This window comes from Ranitomeya variabilis, chromosome 5 (assembly GCF_051348905.1).
Source record: "Ranitomeya variabilis isolate aRanVar5 chromosome 5, aRanVar5.hap1, whole genome shotgun sequence".
Lineage (NCBI taxonomy): Eukaryota > Metazoa > Chordata > Amphibia > Anura > Dendrobatidae > Ranitomeya > Ranitomeya variabilis.
The window spans coordinates 31079949-31101995 of NC_135236.1; the positions used below are offsets into that span (position 1 = coordinate 31079949).

General features: G+C 46.4%; 1 protein-coding gene across 1 annotated transcript in view; it reads left to right on the forward strand.

The window, feature by feature from the left end:
* The first annotated feature begins 4143 nt into the window (after positions 1-4143).
* Positions 4144-22047, forward strand: part of LOC143774236 (very-long-chain 3-oxoacyl-CoA reductase-B-like) — a 58113-nt gene continuing 40209 nt past the window's right edge. The window contains exon 1 of the mRNA XM_077261623.1: positions 4144-4393. Coding sequence (XP_077117738.1) covers positions 4237-4393 — 157 coding nt within the window. The 5' untranslated portion in view covers positions 4144-4236. The remainder of the gene's footprint in view (positions 4394-22047) is intronic.

Consider the following 22047-nt stretch of genomic DNA (forward strand, 5'->3'; position numbering starts at 1 on the left):
TTGATCGCAGTGTGCCGGGGGTTAATGTGCCAGGGGCGGTCCGTGACCGCTCCTGGCACATAGTGCCGGATGTCAGCTGTGATAGTCAGCTGATACCCGGCCGCGATCCACCGTGCTCCCCCCATGAGCGTGGCCGATCGCATATGATGTACTATCCCGTCAGTGGTCATACGGGCCCACCTCGACGGGATAGTACATCTAATGTCAGAAAGGGGTTAAAGAGATTAAGGAAAAGTTTAACTTAAAACCTTCTGACTTCATGTCTTTTACAATAATTAAGGACAATATACGAAAGTTCTTTCAAAATAAAACTCATTTCGCAGAATTAATCCCATTGTTACTCATCAACACAAACAATAAATTTATTTATTATTACTTTAACAAGGATACAAAATTCTTAAAGAATGTATATATGTGCCGATGGGAACTGGATCTAAACAGCTCAATAAGCCTAGACCAGTGGGAAAAGGCTATACGACAAACACACTCATCGAATGTTTCCATGACCTTACATGAGACATACTACAAAGTCTTAACAAGGTGGTATTACACCCCTTCCCGGCTTACCCACATAGATACAGAAAACTCACCTCGTTGCTGGAGAAATTGCATATTACATGGCAACGTACTCCACATTTTCTGGAGCTGCCCCAAAGCTAAACATCTTTGGAAGTAAGTATCATCATTACACATAGATATCATATTTAATAAGCATCTTCAGATTACTCCCCAATCCGCTTTATTATTAATCGATCTGAACAAATTTGATCTGTCAGTTTTATATTTGCATAGATCAAGTTGACAGTAAGCATCTGATGAGCCGACTCTGTGCATATCAAAAACTGCCCCCTTGTAGAAACCCTGAGTCACAGCCAGACTGTAGCTGAGCATTTTTTGGCAAAAAGTTGGAGGTGGAGCCATGAGGGACAGAGAGCTGGAGCCATGAGGGACAGAGAGGTGGAGCCATGAAGGACAGAGAGGTGGAGCCATGTGGGGTGGGGAGGTGGAGCAATGTAGGGCGTAGAGATGGAGCTATGAAGGTCGGAGAGATGGAGCCATGTGGGATTGAGGTGGAGAAATGTAGGGTAGACAAGTGAAGCAATGTGGGGCAGAGAGATGGAGCCATGTGGGGTGGTGAGGTGGAGCAATGTAGGGTGGAGAGATGGAGTCATGGGACGGAGAGGTGGAGCCATGTGGAATTGGGTGCAGCAATGTAGGGCGGAGAGGTGAAGCAATGTGGGATGGAGAGATGGAGCCATGTGGGCCGGAGAGATGGATCAATGTGGGATGGAGAGGTAGAGCTCCTTGGGATGGAGAGGTGGAGCAATGCGGAACGGAGAGATGAAGCAACGTGGGGCAGAAAAATGGAGCAATGTGGGACGGAGAGGTGGATCTATGTGGGACGGAGAGGTGGATCTCTGTGGGACGGAGAGGTGGATCTCTGTGGGACGGAGAGGTGGATCTCTGTGGGACGGAGAGGTGGATCTCTGTGGGACGGAGAGGTGGATCTCTGTGGGATGGAGAGGTGGATCTCTGTGGGACGGAGAGTTGGATCTCTGGGACGGAGAGGTGGAGCAATGTAGGACGGGGATGTAATAGTATGCAGGTACTCATTGTGTCACCACGGAACAGACAGACCAACAGTTGAGGGGTTTAATAACAGGAATCAGGTTCTCCTCGCAGGGAGGAAGCAGAAGAATATAACTAGCAATAAAACAGTGCAAAAATATGGGAGTCAAACAGTGTAACAGAATTAAGCAGGATTTCTTGAGAAAAAGAACACTTATCAGTCTGATGAGGAAAACGATTGTCAGTCTATTATTAAGTCTCTCATCAGGAATCAAGGGCTCTGCACTGATAGCGTGGGTACCAGGGGTCACAGTCTCTGTTCTGATACCGTGGGTACCAGGGGGTCACAGTCTCTGTAGGGGCCCATGTCTCTGCACGGGTCTCAAAGCGCCCCTCTCCAGTCACAGCAGAGTCCGCTTTCATGTACTCACAAAATGCAGTCTTACTAGGCAATCTCCCTGTATTTGTCCTCTGACCAGGAGCTCTCTCTCGGTGCGCAGCTGCACCTTGCTATGACCGCTGCTCTCGCTGCTCTGCTCCTTGCGCTCGTGCCTTTCCCGCTCTCTGCCCAGCTTCCTTCCTGTCCCAGTCTCTAAGTCTGCCCCCTGGGGAACCTGTAGCACAGCTCAATGGTTCCAGGCACAGAGCCGAGAAGGTAACCACCCCCGGACTCTTCTTGTGCTTTACCTCCTTACAAGGAGGTGGAGCCATGTGGGGCGGAGAGGTGGATCTCTGTGGGATGGAGAGGCAGCTCTCTGGGATGGAGAGGTGGAGACATGTGGGACTGAGGGGTGGAGCAATGTAGGGCGGAGAGGTGAAGCAATGTGGGACGAAGAGATGGAGCAATGTGGGACGGAGAGGTGGATCTCCGGGACGGAGAGGTGGATCTCTGTGGGACGGAGAGGTGGAGCCATGTAGGACAGGGAGGTGGAGCCATGTGGGGCGGAGAGGTGGATCTCTGTGGGATAGAGAGGTGGAGCCATGTAGAACTGAGGGGTGGAGTAATGTAGGGTGGAGCGGTGAAGCAATGTGGGACAAAGAGATGGAGCAATGTGGGACGGAGAGGTGGATCTCTGTGGGACGGAGAGGTGGATCAGTGGGACGGAGAGGTGGATCATATGTGGGAAGGAGAGATGGAGACATGTAGGACAAGGAGGTGGATCTCTGTGGGGCGGAGATGTGGATCTCTGTGGGATGGAGAGGTGGCTCTCTGGGACGGAGAGGTGGCTCTCTGTGGGATGGAGAGGTGGCTCTCTGTGGGATGGAGAGGTGGCTCTCTGTGGGATGGAGAGGTGGCTCTCTGTGGGATGGAGAGGTGGCTCTCTGTGGGATGGAGAGGTGGCTCTCTGTGGGACGGAGAGGTGTATCTCTGGGACGGAGAGGTGAATCATCTGGGACGGAGAGGTGGAGCCATGTAGGACAGGGATTTGGAGCAATGTGTGGCAGAGAGGTGGATCTCTGGGACGGAGAGGTGGGCATCTGTGGGACGGAGAGGTTGTTTTCTGTGGGGCGGAGAGGCAGCACTCTGAGAGACAGAGGTGGTGGAATGTGAATTCCATTTGCAGATTTCAGAAGGTTCTAGACCGCTTGTGCTGCTGACTTGTTGGCATTTGATGGCTCATTTTTGGGAGTTTACCCTCCACCCTAAGAACAGCACCTTTAGGGATGGAGCAGAGCTGAGTCCTCCTTCCCATCATCCGCGGCGCGCGTCGGCCTGCCTCGCTGCCCGGGGGGGTGCATCATGATGGGATAGCGTGCCGATTCGTCAGAGGTCCCTTGCAGTTAGGCATAAATATCATCAGGCCCTTTTAATTGATTATGCCTCCTGACGAAGCCAAGGCGGTGAAACGCGCGTCGAGGCTCTCTCCTGTCCTGCTGACACGCCTGCATACTGCTACTATAATGTCTCAAGATATGACCTTTTAATTATTATTTACTGCCCTATCACCATTTCACCTTGGACTTGCTGATATTCATGACTATTTGTGATCATGACGCTTAGCGGTTGTACTTTGCCCTGTTGCTATATATTTATTTAGCTGTATTACCTGTCCCTCTCTGGCACTCTGACCGTAGCACTGATCATTTTGCTTTATTATATGCTGCAGGCGTGTCTCCCCAGACAGGTGTGTTTTTCTTTAGTGTGGCTATTCTTTTCCATCTATCCACACCGTGTTCTGTTGTTTTTTGTATCACCTTTCACCCTGTCTATATGAATTTATATATGTATTTATTATAAGAAATAAAAACTTTTGTACTTGCTTATTAAACCCCTACTCTTGTATGGATTTTTTATATGACAATATTATGAGCTAATTATTATTCTGGCTATATACTCTCTCTATATATATATCTATCTATCCATATTTTTTCTTTGGTGTTTCTGAGTCACCATGATGCCGGTAGATCTTCTGTCGCTTATCTCGGCACCTTCTACTAGTAAGGGACATTGTCCTCTGTGTGAACCTCATCAGAGTCACATTTAATTATTTACCGTGCATTGAGCCTAACTCCACCCTGGTCGCCGGCACGTACTCCACTACCTGTCAGGGACGACGTATGTGATGCTGACCTAGATCTCCAGCTATCAGCTGGAGGTGGGACTATGGAAGTTTGCATGCCGATTTTACCAGGTGGCATGCACAGAGCAACTACACAAGGGAAGAAATGGAGTGTCTTCTGTCTCAAGGGCTCAACCTGCTGGGACAGCTGGCACTATGCTACCTGGTCACCAAACAGTTGTGGACCATCCTAAAAGGATTCAGAGTTCATTTCCTCTCCAGGGTGTGGAGGACAGACCTAAGAAAGTATGGAGGCTGGGCAGGTAAGTGGCATCGAGGACACATGCATGGGCGCTCTACTTCTCTAAATGCTATGGGACTATGTGGGACACATGGTGGAGCGAAGGCATTACTGTGACAGAATATACAGAAATACTGATAAAAACCTGCCGCAGGCCACAAGAAGGCTGTAACCCTAACGTCCCCGGGCATGGAGGATGGACCTGAAAAAGTATGGATGCTGGGCAAGAAAGTGGTTGTGGGGCGGTACTCTGAAGAGGCATTTCCAACTCATACGTTGCAACGTCCCTTCCCCTCTCCCGGGACAGAAATGTGGGAAACGGAGCCCTAAAGTAGGGTGAATATTACAGCAGTAAAGAGATAGTTATAGCCGAAAGTGTTGGCACCCTTGGAATTTTTCCAGAAAATTCGGTCGGAGTTCTCTTGAAGGCACTTTCAGATATGAGAGACTGGGAGCAGTTTGCAAAAGAAGAGTGCTCCAAAATTCGAGCTGAGAGGTGTAAGAAGCTTGTTGTTATAGGAAGCGATTTTTTTAAGCTATTTACTCCAAAGGGTGTGCAACCAAACATTAAGTGGAGGGTGCCAATAATTTTATCTGGCCTGTTTTGGGGGTTTTGTGTGAAGCTATGTCCTATTTGCCTTTTTTTCCTCTTGTTTTTTTACATTGTCCCAATACACACAAAGGAATAAACATGTGTAAAACAAAACATGAGGAATTGTAATAATTTTCTAGGAGAAACACTTAATTTTCTGGAACAATTTCAAGGGTGCCAGCACTGTCGGCCGTGACTGTAGAAATAGACAATGAAAACATCCTGCAGACTCCAAGGAAAGTGCAAACCCAAAGCACCACTTCTAGGGTGTGACATGTCCAGCACATGCGTGGGACCCTTTGTTTCCATTTTGTCACAGGTTCTGGGTAGTCATGTGAGAAGCGGCCCTTGTGGTGTGGAGGCTTCACTGCGGCAGAATGCATAGAAATCCTGGATGAAAACCTGCTGCAGACTGCAAGAAAACCGCAACCTCAAAGCTCTAGGGGTTGGAGGACAGACCTTAAAGTACAGAGTAGCTCTAGAGACATGTCGAGTACAGGCATGGGCCCTTCCCTTGTTCCATGGGGATGCAGGACCCCTGGGGTCTGATTGCATAAAAATCCAAATCTCTTGCAGACAGTAAGAGAACTCCGACCAAAACTCAAACATGAGTGAGAAATGGCCGCCACGTTCCCTGTAGTTTTAGATTATTTTTTTTTTATATATCGTAAGAGGTGAGAATATTTATTGCATTTGGTTATTTTCTCTTCTGTAGATTAGAGAAGAAGACATATCTGCCGCCTATCTGTTATGATACGTTATGCCATAAAAATACAAGGGGTGTGAATACTTTTATGGGCTCTGTGTAGAGTTATGTCAAGTTTCTCTGGATCCGCTCGGTTCTTCGTGAAGGTTACCTCTTCCCCATAAGCCAAACACTGTTATCAGCTGCTCCATCGTCTCCGCACTCCACAGCTGACATTGAAACCTATTCTTATGGGCAAAGTCCACAGTAAAGTAATAATTAGCCAACGTAGTCAAAGTTACTTCTGCAGCTAAATCCAGAGAGGCCGGTCGGTGCCACGATCACGATTAGACATTCCTCGGAGGTCCAAACGACCCATAAATTTATATCAAATATTTATTAAATATCAGTAAAATAGTAAAGATCATAGACAAAAATATAAAAGAATTATATGGACAACCAATTAAATAGTGAAGGACACAAGCATAAAAGTCTGACACAATGCTTATATATAGACAGGACTGGGATTTCAATCACTATATATATTACAACTAGTGTTGAGCATTCCGATACCGCAAGTATCGGGTATCGGCCGATACTTAGCGGTATCGGAATTCCGATACCGAGATCCGATACTTGCCGCGTATCGGATACCGGAATCGGAAGTTCCCAGATTCAAACTGCACGAATTCAGCCAATGAGAATGATTCCAAGTGTGGGCACATCCTGTTCAGCATGGAGGGCATGAAACTACTGGCATAGCTGTGATTGGCTGCTGAAATGATGTCATGATGCAGTTTAAAAGTCGCTGGCGCCATTTTGCGCTCACTCTGCTGTGAATTCAGTTAGTGACAGGACGCTGTTTGCTGACTGAGGGCCAGTTTAGAGATAGTGATTTGCTTCTTTGTGCTTTTCCAAGGCTAATTTAGCAACCGCTGTGTTCACCTACTAAATCACCTTGCTTTTGCCTTGTAGCGCTGTTTTCACAGCGATCTGCAAGGTCTGTGTGTGTGTGTGTGTGTGTGTGTGTGTGAGTGCAGCCCACTCTCTAGTCTGAGTGCAGCCATAGGCCATCCATAGCTGGTTGTATTCAGTTCAGGGAGGGTGGTTCATTGCCTCATACTGTTCTTTTTTTTTTTTTTCAAGTAGTGTAGTCTGCTGCTCATTTTTTCAAAAAAATCCTATTAGTGTCTTTCCACCCGTCTCCAGCTAACTTGTGGAAAAACACTACATAGGATAACGTAGAGGAGGGTTTTTGGGCCTTGCAGCGCCGTTTACGGCTGTCTGCACGGTCTCCGTGTGACTGCAGCTCGCCCTGTAGTCTGTGAGCAGCCATAGCCTGGTTGTCTCCAGCTCAGGGTTCTTCACTGCGTCATACCGTAAAATCAATTTTCCTTTTGTTTTAAGTAGTGCAGGCTGCTGCACATTTTTTCAAAAAATTCCTATTAGTGTCTTTCCACCTGTCTCCAGCTAACTTGTGGAAAAACACTACATAGGATAACGTAGAGGAGGGTTTTTGGGCCTTGCAGCGCCGTTTACGGCTGTCTGCACGGTCTCCGTGTGACTGCAGCTCACCCTGTAGTCTGTGAGCAGCCATAGCCTGGTTGTCTCCAGCTCAGGGTTCTTCACTGCGTCATACCGTAAAATCAATTTTCCTTTTGTTTTAAGTAGTGCAGGCTGCTGCACATTTTTTCAAAAAATTCCTATTAGTGTCTTTCCACCCGTCTCCAGCTAACTTGTGGAAAAACACTACATAGGATAACGTAGAGGAGGGTTTTTGGGTCTTGCAGCGCCGTGTACGGCTGTCTGCACGGTCTCAGTGTGACTGCAGCTCTCTCTGTTGTCAGTTCAGTCCCCAAAAAATAAATAAATAATAAAGTTCACCAAACACACCAGTGACACCACTTAACATTTGTGTAGGCCACATTAGCTCATATTAAAGTCTAGTCCACACTTTAGAAAATTAGTGTTTCTTATACCTGTTAGGAGTTGTTCAGGAATAAGCACACAAAGCCGTACTTTTCTGCTTATCTTTATCAGTCAACCAAGATGAAGAAGGCAGTGAGTAAGGCACGTGGGCGTGGGCGCGGAGCAGGGAGAGGACGTGGGGATTCTGTGCCTGCTGCAGGCACCGGTGACTCATCAGCACCCACTTTCACCAGGGAACAGTCCTTCATGCGCAGCTTTGTCGCAGAGCGCCGTACACCGCTGCTGCGTGAAGAACAAATTGAAGCCGTTGTCGGATGGATGGCAGCTAATGCATCAACTTCAATTAGTGCCACATCCTCTCAGACACAGAGCACTGGAGAGCAGCCATCTGTCTCTTCACCACCTGCCAAATTGCCCAGGCAGACAGAGAGCCCAGGACAGGAGCCGTCTCTACTTCTGTTCTCTGAATCTCTTGGCTTGGAAACAGGGGGCCAGCCAAGCAGCATTGGAGAAATGGAAGAAGAGGCAGGGTGCAGTGATGCCCAACCGCTTTTTCTCTCTTCCTCTGAATAGGCGGGTGGGCCAGTGCCTCCGGTCACCACATCGCAGGCCGCATCCGCTGATGATGACACTCAGGTGCCACTTTCTGGTGCGTGCTCTGCTGCTGAGACTACCCAGGAGGAGCAGTTGGGGGCAGAGGGTAGTGTAGATGATGAGGTCCTTGACCTATCTTGGCGTGAGGGACAGGAAGGTGGTGGGAGCAGCTCTGAGGAAGAGATTCCCCGTACGGCCCAAAGAGGGAGAGGGAGGGGGAAGACTGCGGATCCTGCAGCCTCCGCTTTGGCACCCGTTAGGAGCATGTCTCTTCCAAAAGCCAAAAAGGGCGCTCCCAAGACTTGCAGTGCCTGGTCCTTTTTTGACACAGTTGCAGATGACATTTGCTATGTCAAATGCAAGGTGTGTCATCACAAAGTCAAAAGAGGTCGAAATGTCAGCAACCTCAATACCTCCAACATGTGGAAACATGTGCGCAACAGGCACGCGGCGGAGTTAGAAAAACACACTGAAGAGCTAGGCCAACCAACAGCGGCAGCTACCACCTCTTCAGCTCGTGTTGCGTCTTCCTCCAGCTCACACGCAGCTGGTTCGGCTTCCTCCCAGGATCGCCGTGGAAGAACCTCTGGCCCTGTTGTCCAGAGACCCGCTGTAATTCCACCCGCAGCACCACTTTCCCAGTCATCCACACACTCCCAGCCCAGTGTACAGCCATCGGTAGTACAGGCATGGGAGAAAAGGCGGCCTTTCTCGTCAAACCACCCACGAGCACAGGCTCTGACTGCAGGCATTGCCAAACTTCTGTCACTGGAAATGCTGTCATTCAGGCTGGTGGAGACTGACAGCTTCCATGACTTGATGTCATTGGCAGTCCCACAGTACAATGTGCCCAGCCGCTTTTACTTCAGCAGGCAAGCCGTCCCTGCCCTGCACAAGCATGTGGAGGGACACATAAAACACGCGCTACTGAATGCCGTCAGTAGCAAGGTCCACCTCACCACCGATGCATGGACCAGTCAACATGGACAGGGGCGATACCTTTCCCTCACTGCCCATTGGGTTAATGTCGTTGAGCCGGGTACAGATCGTGCGAGTGGCGCAGGACGTGTCCTGCCCACTCCAAGGATTGCAGGAATCCATTCTGTACGCATTGACTCCTCCTCTTACACCAGTTCCTCAGAATCATCGCTGCAGGAGCCGTCATAGTCCACCTCCACATGGACCCGTGATGAACGTTTACCTGTTACGACCGACATGAGCACAGCCGTGGCCAAACGTCAACAGGCTGTCTTGAAATTAATTTCTTTGGGGAATCGAAGCCACACAGCGCAGGAGCTCTGGAATGCCATCAAGCAGGAGAGAGATGTGTGGTTTGTGCCAGCGAATCTCCAGCCAGGCATGGTAGTGTGTGATAATGGCCGAAATCTGGTGGCAGCTCTGGGCCTCGGAAACCTCACTCACATCCCATGTCTGGCACATGTGCTCAATTTGGTCGTGCAGAGTTTTTTGAGGGACTATCCGGATCTTGATGCACTGCTGCACAAGGTCCGCCTAGAGTGTGCTCACTTGCGGCGTTCCAGCATGGCAAAAGCGCGCATTGCGGCTCTGCAGCGCCGACACCGCCTGCCGGAACATCACATCATATGTGACCTACCTACCAGGTGGAATTCCACGTTACATATGTTGGAGCGGTTGTGTGAGCAGCAGCAAGCTGTAATGGAGTACCAGCTGCATCAGGCGCAAAGAAGTCGCACTCAGCGCCGTTCAGACTTGGAAGGTCCTTAAAGATGATTTCAGGGAATTAGGCTGCAAGCTGAAAGCAAGGACCTCCAACGTGGTATTTTCCGAAATACTGCCTGTACCACGTGCCACGCCAGAGAGGCAACGGGAGATTAGGGAGGTTAATAAGTGGCTCAAGAATTGGTGTAGGAAGGAGGGGTTTGGGTTCCTGCAGAACTGGGCCGACTTCTCAGTTGGCTACAGGCTCTACGCTAGGGACGGGCTGCACCTCAATGGGGAAGGTGCAGCTGTGCTGGTGGAGAAAATGGTTAGAAGGTTGGAGGAGTGTTTAAACTAAGGATTGGGGGGGAGGGTATTCATTTTATAGGAGGGGAAGATAGTGCAGATAGAGACCTGGGCACAAATAAGGAAAGGAAGTTGGGGGTGGCGGTGGCATGGGGGGTGGGGTTAGAACAGTTAGTAATTTAAGAAAGAATAGAGGTACAGAGAGTAACATCAAGTGCATGTATACTAATGCCAGAAGCCTCGCCAACAAAATGGACGAATTAGAACTAATGTTGTTGGAGCATAATTATGACATGGTGGGGATATCTGAGACGTGGCTGGATGAGAGCCATGACTGGGCTGTTAACTTGCAGGGCTATAGCCTGTTCAGAAATGACCGTACAGATAAGCGAGGGGGAGGGGTGTGTCTATATGTAAAATCTTCCTTAAAACTCATCCTGCGTGATAATATAGGTGAATTTAATGAAAATGTAGAGTCCCTGTGGGTGGAGATAAGGGGAGGGGGGAAAAATAATAAATTACTGATAGGGGTTTGTTATAAATCTCCAAAACTAATGGAAGCAATGGAGAATATCCTCGTAAAGCAAATAGATGAAGCTGCGACTCAAGGAGAAGTCATTATTATGGGGGACTTCAACTACCCTGAAATAGATTGGGGAACAGAAACCTGCAGTTCCAGCAAAGGTAATCGGTTTTTGACAACTATGAGAGACAATTACCTTTCACAACTGGTTCAGGACCCAACAAGGAGGGGGGCACTGCTAGACCTAATATTAACCAACAGGCCAGACCGCATATCAAATATAAGGGTTGGGGGTCACTTGGGGAATAGTGATCACAAAATAATAAGTTTTCATGTAACCTTTAATAAGATGGGTAGTAGGGGGGTGACAAGGACACTAAACTTCAGGAGGGCAAATTTCCAACGGATGAGAGAGGATCTTGGTGCAATTAACTGGGACGATATCCAGAGACACAAAAATACACAAAGAAAATGGGAGACATTTATTAGCATCCTGGATAGGACCTGTGCACAGTATATACCGTATGGGAATAAACATACTAGAAATAGGAGGAAACCAATATGGCTAAATAAAGCTGTAAGGGGTGCAATAAGTGACAAAAAGAAAGCATTTAGAGAATTAAAGGAAGTAGGTAGTGAGGAGGCATTAAATAAATACAGAAAATTAAATAAATTCTGTAAAAAGCAAATCAAGGCAGCAAAGATTGAGACAGAGAGACTCATTGCCAGAGAGAGTAGAAATAATCCCAAAATATTCTTTAACTATATAAATAGTAAGAAACTAAAAAATGACAGTGTTGGCCCCCTTAAAAATAGTCTGGGTGAAATGGTGGATGAGGATGAGGAAAAAGCCAATATGCTAAATGACTTTTTTTCATCAGTATTTACAAAAGAAAATCCCATGGCAGACAAAATGACTAGTGATAAAAATTCCCCATTAAATGTTACCTGCTTAACCCAGCAGGAAGTACATCGGCGTCTAAAAATAACTAAAATTGATAAATCTCCGGGCCCGGATGGGATACACCCCCGAGTACTGCAGGAACTAAGTACAGTCATTGATAGACCATTATTTTTAATCTTTAACCCCTTCACCCCCAAGGGTGGTTTGCACGTTAATGACCGGGCCAATTTTTACAATTCTGACCACTGTCCCTTTAGGAGGTTATAACTCTGGAACGCTTCAACGGATCTTGGCGATTCTGACATTGTTTTCTCGTGACATATTGTACTTCATGATAGTGGTAAAATTTCTTCGATATAACTTGCGTTTATTTGTGAAAAAAATGGAAATTTGGCGAAAATTTTGAAAATTTTGCAATTTTCCAACTTTGAATTTTTATGCCCTTAAATCACAGACATATGTCATGCAAAATACTTAATAAGTAACATTTCCCACATGTCTACTTTACATCAGCACAATTTTGGAACCAAAATTTTTTTTTGTTAGGGAGTTATAAGGGTTAAAAGTTGACCAGAAATTTCTCATTTTTACAACACCATTTTTTTTTAGGGACCACATCTCATTTGAAGTCATTTTGAGGGGTCTGTATGATAGAAAATACCCAAGTGTGACACCATTCTAAAAACTGCACCCCTCAAGGTGCTCAAAACCACACTCAAGAAGTTTATTAACCCTTCAGGTGTTTCACAGGAATTTTTGGAATGTTTAAATAAAAATGAACATTTAATTTTTTTTCACACAAAATTTATTTCAGCTCCAATTTGTTTTATTTTACCAAGGGTAACAGGAGAAAATAGACTGCAAAAGTTGTTGTACAATTTGTCCTGAGTACGCTGATACCCCATATGTGGGTGTAAACCATTGTTTGGGCGCATGGCAGAGCTTGGAAGGGAAGGAGCGCCATTTGACTTTTCAATGCAAAATTTACTGGAATTGAGATGGGACGCCATGTTGCGTTTGGAGAGCCCCTGATGTGCCTAAACATTGAAACCCCCTACAAGTGACACCATTTTGGAAAGTAGACCCCCTAAGGAACTTATCTAGATGTGTGGTGAGCACTTTGACCCACCAAGTGCTTCACAGAAGTTTATAATGCAGAGCCGTAAAAATAAAAAATCATATTTTTTCACAAAAATGATCTTTTCGCCCCCAATTTTTTATTTTCCCAAGGGTAAGTGAAGAAATTGGTCCCCAAAAAATGTTGTGCAATTTGTCCTGAGTACGCAGATACCCCATATGTTGGGGTAAACCACTGTTTGGGCGCATGGCAGAGCTTGGAAGGGAAGGAGCGCCATTTGACTTTTCAATGCAAAATTGACTGGAATTGAGATGGGACGCCATGTTGCGTTTGGAGAGCCCCTGATGTGCCTAAACATTGAAACCCCCTACAAGTGACACCATTTTGGAAAGTAGACCCCCTAAGGAACTTATCTAGATGTGTGGTGAGCACTTTGACCCACCAAGTGCTTCACAGAAGTTTATAATGCAGAGCCGTAAAAATAAAAAATCATATTTTTTCACAAAAATGATCTTTTCGCCCCCAATTTTTTATTTTCCCAAGGGTAAGAGAAGAAATTGGTCCCCAAAAAATGTTGTGCAATTTGTCCTGAGTACGCAGATAACCCATATGTTGGGGTAAACCACTGTTTGGGCGCATGGCAGAGCTCGGAAGTGAAGGAGCGCCATTTGACTTTTCAATGCAAAATTGACTGGAATTGAGATGGGACGCCATGTTGCGTTTGGAGAGCCCCTGATGTGCCTAAACATTGAAACCTCCTACAAGTGACACCATTTTGGAAAGTAGACCCCCTAAGGAACTTATCTAGATGTGTGGTGAGCACTTTGACCCACCAAGTGCTTCACAGAAGTTTATAATGCAGAGCCGTAAAAATAAAAAATCATATTTTTTCACAAAAATGATCTTTTCGCCCCCAATTTTTTATTTTCCCAAGGGTAAGAGAAGAAATTGGTCCCCAAAAAATGTTGTGCGATTTGTCCTGAGTACGCAGATACCCCATATGTTGGGGTAAACCATTGTTTGGGCGCATGGCAGAGCTTGGAAGGGAAGGAGCGCCATTTGACTTTTCAATGCAAAATTGACTGGAATTGAGATGGGACGCCATGTTGCGTTTGGAGAGCCCCTGATGTGCCTAAACATTGAAACCCCCCACAAATGACACCATTTTGGAAATTAGACCCCCTAAGGAACTTATCTAGATGTGTTTTGAGAGCTTTGCACCCCCAAGTGTTTCACTACAGATTATAACGCAGAGCCGTGAAAATAAAAATTCTTTTTTTTTTCACAAAAATGATTTTTTAGCCCCCAGCTTTTGTATTTTTACAAGAGTAACAGAATAAACTGGACCCCAAAAGTTGTTGTCCAATTTGTCCTGAGTACGCTGATACCCCATATATGGAGGGTAACCACTGTTTGGGCGCATGACAGAGCTCGGAAGGGAAGGAGCGCCATTTGGAATGCAGACTTAAATGGATTGGTCTGCAGGCGTCACGTTGCATTTGCAGAGCCCCTGATGTACCCAAACAGTACAAACCCCCCACAAGTGACCCCATATTGGAAACTAGACCTCCCAAGGAACTTATCTAGATGTGTTGTGAGAACTTTGAACCCCCAAGTGTTTCACTACAGTTTGTAACGCAAAGCCGTGAAAATAAAAATTCTTTTTTTTTTCACAAAAATGATTTTTTAGCCCCCAGCTTTGTATTTTTACAAGGGTAACAGAATAAATTGGACCCTAAAAGTTGTTTTCCAATTTGTCCTGAGTACGCTGATACCCCCTATGTGGGGGGTAACCACTGTTTGGGCACATGACAGAGCTCGGAAGGGAAGGAGCGCCATTTGGAATGCAGACTTAAATGGATTGGTCTGCAGGCGTCACGTTGCATTTGCAGAGCCCCTGATGTACCCAAACAGTACAAACCCCCCACAAGTGACCCCATATTGGAAACTAGACCTCCCAAGGAACTTATCTAGATGTGTTGTGAGAACTTTGAACCCCCAAGTGTTTCACTACAGTTTGTAACGCAAAGCCGTGAAAATAAAAATTCTTTTTTTTTTCACAAAAATGATTTTTTAGCCCCCAGCTTTGTATTTTTACAAGGGTAACAGAATAAATTGGACCCTACAAGTTGTTGTCCAATTTGTCCTGAGTACGCTGATACCCCCTATGTGGGGGGTAACCACTGTTTGGGCACATGACAGAGCTCGGAAGGGAAGGAGCGCCATTTGGAATGCAGACTTAAATGGATTGGTCTGCAGGCGTCACGTTGCATTTGCAGAGCCCCTGATGTACCCAAACAGTACAAACCCCCCACAAGTGACCCCATATTGGAAACTAGACCTCCCAAGGAACTTATCTAGATGTGTTGTGAGAACTTTGAACCCCCAAGTGTTTCACTACAGTTTGTAACGCAAAGCCGTGAAAATAAAAATTCTTTTTTTTTTCACAAAAATGATTTTTTAGCCCCCAGCTTTGTATTTTTACAAGGGTAACAGAATAAATTGGACCCTACAAGTTGTTGTCCAATTTGTCCTGAGTACGCTGATACCCCCTATGTGGGGGGTAACCACTGTTTGGGCACATGACAGAGCTCGGAAGGGAAGGAGCGCCATTTGGAATGCAGACTTAAATGGATTGGTCTGCAGGCGTCACGTTGCATTTGCAGAGCCCCTGATGTACCCAAACAGTACAAACCCCCCACAAGTGACCCCATATTGGAAACTAGACCTCCCAAGGAACTTATCTAGATGTGTTGTGAGAACTTTGAACCCCCAAGTGTTTCACTACAGTTTACAACGCAGAGCCGTGAAAATAAAACATATTTTTTTCCCACAAAAATGATTTTTAGCCCCCCAAATTTTTATTTTCCCAAGGATAACAAGAGAACTTGGACCCCAGAAGTTGTTGTTCAATTTGTCCCGAGTACGCTGATAACCCATATGTTGGGGTAAACCCCTTTTTGGACGCACGGGAGAGCTCGGAAGGGAAGGAGCACTGTTTTACTTTTTCAACGCAGAATTGGCTGGAATTGAGATCGGACGCCATGTCGCGTTTGGAGAGCCCCTGATGTGCCTGAACAGTGGAAACTCCCCAATTCTACCTGAAACCCTAACCCAAACACACCCCTAACCCTAATCCCAACGGTAACCCTAACCCTACCCCTAACCTCACCTCTAACCGTTTAATGAACATTTTCTGACAGTCATAAGTGCCACGTATTTAAGTGCCACGTATTTAAGTGCCACATATTTAAGTGCCACGTATTTAAGTGCCACGTGTTTCAGTGCCACGTGTTTCAGTGCCACGTGTTTCAGTGCCACGATATTTCAGTGCCACGTATTTCAGTGCCACGTACTATAAATACTATAACTATGTGGTTATACGTGGCACTGAAATATCGTGGCACGTAAATACGTGGCACTTAAGTACGTGGCACTTAAGTACGTGGCACTTAAGTACGTGGCACTTAAGTACGTGGCACTTAAGTACGTGGCACTTAAATACGTGGCACGTAAATACGTGGCACGTAAATACGTGGCACTTAAGTACGTGGCACTTAAGTACGTGGCACTTATATACGTGGCACTTATATACGTGGCACTTATATACGTGGCCACTGAAATATCGTGGCACTTATATACGTATATAAACGTATATTTTAGTGCCACGTATTTCAGGTTAGGGGTAGGGGTAGGGTTAGGGGTAGGGTTTTTTTTGTTTGTTTGTTTTCTTGTGTTTTTCTATAAAAACGCATGCGTCTAAAAACGCATGCGTTTTACCACGTTTACATGCGTTTTTTCACACATGCGTTTTTTTAAAAAACGCATGCAGATAAAAACGCAAGTGTGAAACCAGCCTAAAAGACGCTTTTTATAGCAAAAAAGTTTTTGCGTCTCCACATTTTGAGACCTATAATTTTTCCACATTTTGGTCCACAGAGTCATGTGAGGTCTTGTTTTTTGTGGGACGAGTTGACGTTTTTATTGGTAACATTTTCGGACACGTGACCATTTTTGATCACTTTTTATTCCGATTTTTGTGAGGCAGAATGACCAAAAACCAGCTATTCATGAATTTCTTTTGGGAGAGGCGTTTATACCGTTCCGCGTTTGGTAAAATTGATAAAGCAGTTTTATTCGTCGGGTCAGTACGATTACAGCGATATCTCATTTATATAATTTTTTTATGTTTTGGCGCTTTTATACGATAAAAACTATTTTATAGAAAAAATAATTATTTTGGTATTGCTTTATTCTCAGGACTATAACTTTTTTATTTTTTTGCTGATGATGCTGTATGGCGGCTCGTTTTTTGCGGGACAAGATGACGTTTTCAGCGGTACCATGGTTATTTATATCTGTCTTTTTGATCGCGTGTTATTCCACTTTTTGTTCGGCGGTATGGTAATAAAGCGTTGTTTTTTGCCTCGTTTTTTGTTTTTTTTTCTTACGGTGTTTACTGAAGGGGTTAACTAGTGGGGCAGTTTTATAGGTTAGGTCGTTACGGACGCGGTGATACTAAATATGTGTACTTTTATTGTTTTTTTTATTTTATTTAGATAAAGAAATGTATTTATGGGAATAATATTTTATTTTTTTTTTCATTATTTTGGAATATTTTTTTTTTTTTTTTTTTTACACATTTGGAAAAAAATTTTTTTAACTTTTTTACTTTGCCCCAGGGGGGGACAATACAGATCGGTGATCTGCCAGTTTGCATAGCACTCTGACAGATCACCGATCTGAGGAAAGTGCAGGCTGCTTCACAGTGCCTGCTCTGAGCAGGCTTCTGTGAAGCCACCTCCCTCCCTGCAGGACCCGGATCCGCGGCCATCTTGGATCCGGGTCTGGGAGCTGCAGGGAGGGAGGTAAGACCCTCGCAGCAACGCGATCACATCGCGTTGCTGCGGGGGGCTCAGGGAAGCCCGCAGGGAGCCCCCTCCCTGCGCGATGCTTCCCTGCACCGCCGGCACATCGCGATCATGTTTGATCGCGGTGTGCCGGGGGTTAATGTGCCGGGGGCGGTCCGTGACCGCTCCTGGCACATAGTGCCGGATGTCAGCTGTGATAATCAGCTGACACCCGGCCGCGATCGGCGGCGCTCCCCCCGTGAGCGCCGCTGATCGCGTATGACGTACTATCCCGTCGGCGGTCATACGGGCCCACCCCACCTCGACGGGATAGTACGTCGGATGTCAGGAAGGGGTTAAAGACTCCATAATAACAGGGTCTGTACCACAGGACTGGCGTATAGCAAATGTGGTGCCAATATTCAAAAAGGGGAAAAAAACTGAACTCGGTAATTATAGGCCAGTAAGTTTAACCTCTACTGTGGGTAAAATCCTGGAGGGCATTCTAAGGGATACTATACTGGAGTATCTGAAGAGGAATAACCTCATGACCTAGTATCAGCACGGGTTTACTAGGGACCGTTCATGTCAGACTAATTTGATCAGCTTCTATGAAGAGGTAAGTTCCGGACTGGACCAAGGGAACCCAGTGGACGTAGTATATATGGACTTTTCCAAAGCTTTTGATACGGTGCCACACAAAAGGTTGTTACATAAAATGAGAGTAATGGGGATAGGGGAAAATATGTGTAAGTGGGTTGAGAGCTGGCTCAGGGATAGGAAACAAAGGGTGGTTATTAATGGAGCACACTTGGACTGGGTCACGGTTAGCAGTGGGGTACCACAGGGGTCAGTATTGGGCCCTCTTCTTTTTAACATATTTATTAATGACCTTGTAGGGGGCATTCAGAGTAGAATTTCAATATTTGCAGATGACACTAAACTCTGCAGGGTAATCAATACAGGGGAGGACAATTTTATATTACAGGATGATTTATGTAAACTAGAAGCTTGGGCTGATAAATGGCAAATGAGCTTTAATGGGGATAAATGTAAGGTCATGCACTTGGGTAGAAGTAATAAGATGTATAACTATGTGCTTAATTCTAAAACTCTGGGCAAAACCGTCAATGAAAAAGACCTGGGTGTATGGGTGGATGACAAACTCATATTCAGTGGCCAGTGTCAGGCAGCTGCTACAAAGGCAAATAAAATAATGGGATGTATTAAAAGAGGCATAGATGCTCATGAGGAGAACATAATTTTGCCTCTATACAAGTCACTAGTTCGACCACACTTAGAATACTGTGCACAGTTCTGGTCTCCGGTGTATAAGAAAGACATAGCTGAACTAGAGCGGGTGCAGAGAAGAGCGACCAAGGTTATTAGAGGACTGGGGGGTCTGCAATACCAAGATAGCTTATTACACTTGGGGCTATTTAGTTTGGAAAAACGAAGACTAAGGGGTGATCTTATGTTAATGTATAAATATATGAGGGGACAGTACAAAGACCTTTCTGATGATCTTTTTAATCATAGACCTGAGACAGGGACAAGGGGGCATCCTCTACGTCTGGAGGAAAGAAGGTTTAAGCATAATAACAGACACGGATTCTTTACTGTAAGAGCAGTGAGACTATGGAACTCTCTGCCGTATAATGTTGTAATGAGTGATTCATTAATTAAATTTAAGAGGGGACTGGATACCTTTCTGGAAAAGTATAATGTTACAGGGTATATACACTAGATTCCGTGATAGGGCGTTGATCCAGGGAACTAGTCTGATTGCCGTATGTGGAGTCGGGAAGGAATTTTTTTCCCCATGGTGGAGTTACTCTTTGCCACATGGGTTTTTTTTGCCTTCCCCTGGATCAACATGTTAGGGCATGTTAGGTTAGGCTATGGGTTGAACTAGATGGACTAACAGTCTTCCTTCAACCTTAATAACTATATGTAACTATATGTAACTATATGACTTCACAACCACAGAGTGGGCCACTATGAAGGATGTCTGCCAGGTTTTGCGTCCCTTTGATTATTCCACGCGGATGGCGAGTGCAGATGATGCACTAGTCAGCATGACTGTCCCCCTTATCTGCCTGCTTGAAAAATCACTGCAAGCGCTAAGGGATGATGTTGTGGAAGAGGTGGAGGATGAGGATTCACCATTTCCATCATCTTCTGGACAGTCAGCGCCACGTGGTTCCTCACAAACGCATAGGCAGGGGATAGTTTGTGAGGAGGATGAGGAGGAGTCAATGGAGGAGGAAGACATCCGTCCAGAGGAGGGAGTTACACAATTGTCCAGTACTCAGTGTGTACAGCGAGGGTGGGGTGATGACGAGCGGGCAGAGACCATGCCTCCAGCAGTGGACAGCGTTTCTTGGCCAGTTGGCAGTCTGCAGCACATGGTGGATTACATGCTGCAGTGCCTGAGAAACGACCGCCGCATCGCCCACATTCTCAACATGTCTGATTATTGGGTGTTCACCCTCCTCGATCCTCGCTACCGGGACAACGTAGAAAGCCTCATCACACCGTTGAACTGGGAGCGAAAAATGCGGGAGTACCAAGACACACTGGTGAATTCCATCATCTTCTCCATTCCAACTGAGAGAAGTGCTGCTAGTGCATTACAAAGCAGCTCAGTGCGTCCAGGCAGTGGTGGAGGCTCTGCACAAAGAGGGAGCAGAAGCAGTGCCTCTGCCCAAGGCAAGACCAGTATGGCCCAACTGTGGCACAGTTTTCTGTGCCCGCCACAAAAGTCTACACCATCACAGACGGCTCCAGTCAGCAGGAGGCAACGGTTCCGTCAGATGGTGACAGACTACATGTCTTGCCCTCTTGCTGTACTCCCAGACGGCTCTTCACTAGTGTTGAGCATTCCGATACCGCAAGTATCGGGTATCGGCCGATACTTGCGGGTATCAGAATTCCGATACCGAGATCCGATACTTTTGTGGTATCGGGTATCGGTATCGAAACAACATTAATGTGTAAAAGAAAGAATTAAAATAAAAAATATTGCTATACTCACCTCTCCGACGCAGCCTGGACCTCACCGAGGGAACCGGCAGCGTTGTTTGCTTAAAATGCGCGCTTTTCCTTCCTTCTGTGACGTCACGGCTTCTGATTGGTCGCGTGCCGCCCATGTGGCCGCGACGCGACCAATCACAGCAAGCCGTGACGTAATTTTCAGGTCCTTCTAGGCATTCAGTATTTTAAAATTACGTCCCGGCTTTGTGATTGGTCGCGTCGCGGTCACATGGGCGACGCGACCAATCACAAGCCGTGACGTCACGGGAGGCAGGAGACGCGCGCATTTTAAAATGCGCGCATGTCCAGCCTCCCGTGACGTCACGGCTTGTGATTGGTCGCGTCGCCCATGTGACCGCGACGCGACCAATCACAAGCCAGAACGTAATTTTAAAATCCTGAAGGACCTGAAATTACGTCACGGCTTGCTGTGATTGGTTGCGTCGCGGCCACATGGGCGACGCGACCAATCACAAGCCGTGACGTCACGGGAGGCTGGACACGCGCGCATTTTAAAATGTGCGCGTCTCCTGCCTCCCGTGACGTCACGGCTTGTGATTGGTCGCGTCGGCCATGTGACCGCGACGGGACCAATCACAAAGCCGGAACGTAATTTTAAAATACTGAATGCCTAGAAGGACCTGAAAATTACGTCACGGCTTGCTGTGATTGGTCGCGGCCACATGGGCGGCACGCGACCAATCAGAAGCCGTGACGTCACGGAAGGAAGGAAAAGCGCGCATTTTAAGCAAACAACGCTGCCGGTTCCCTCGGTGAGGTGAGTATAGCAATATTTTTTATTTTAATTCTTTATTTTACACATTAATATGGTTCCCAGGGCCTGAAGGAGAGTTTCCTCTCCTTCAGACCCTGGGAACCATCAGGAATACCGTCCGATACTTGAGTCCCATTGACTTGTATTGGTATCGGGTATCGGTATCGGATTAGATCCGATACTTTGCCGGTATCGGCCGATACTTTCCGATACCGATACTTTCAAGTATCGGACGGTATCGCTCAACACTACTCTTCACCTTTCAAGTTTTGGGTCTCAAAGCTGGATACATGGCCAGAGCTAAGCCAGTATGCATTGGAGGTGCTGGCTTGCCCTGCGGCTAGTGTACTATCGGAACGCGTCTTTAGTGCTGCAGGTGGTGTACTAACTGACCGTCGCATGCGACTATCCTCCGATAACGTTGACCGGCTTACTTTCCTGAAAATGAACAAGGCCTGGATCTCGCAGGAATTTGCCACTCCTCTTCCTGATTAAATAATTAGATGACTGTCTACGTTATCCAGGTCTCCTGTTGTGTTCATCTTTCTACCACCTGAACTTAAATTCCTGGGCTCCAACACCGCCAGTTGAGGCTCAGAAGTGCCGTCTGCACAGTCAAACATACGACCCAGTGTTATTGGGTTTCAGTAACGTCAGCTGATCCCCAACTGTGTAGCCGGCAATGTGTCCTGCGACCGCCACGCTGACACAACTGAAATGTAAG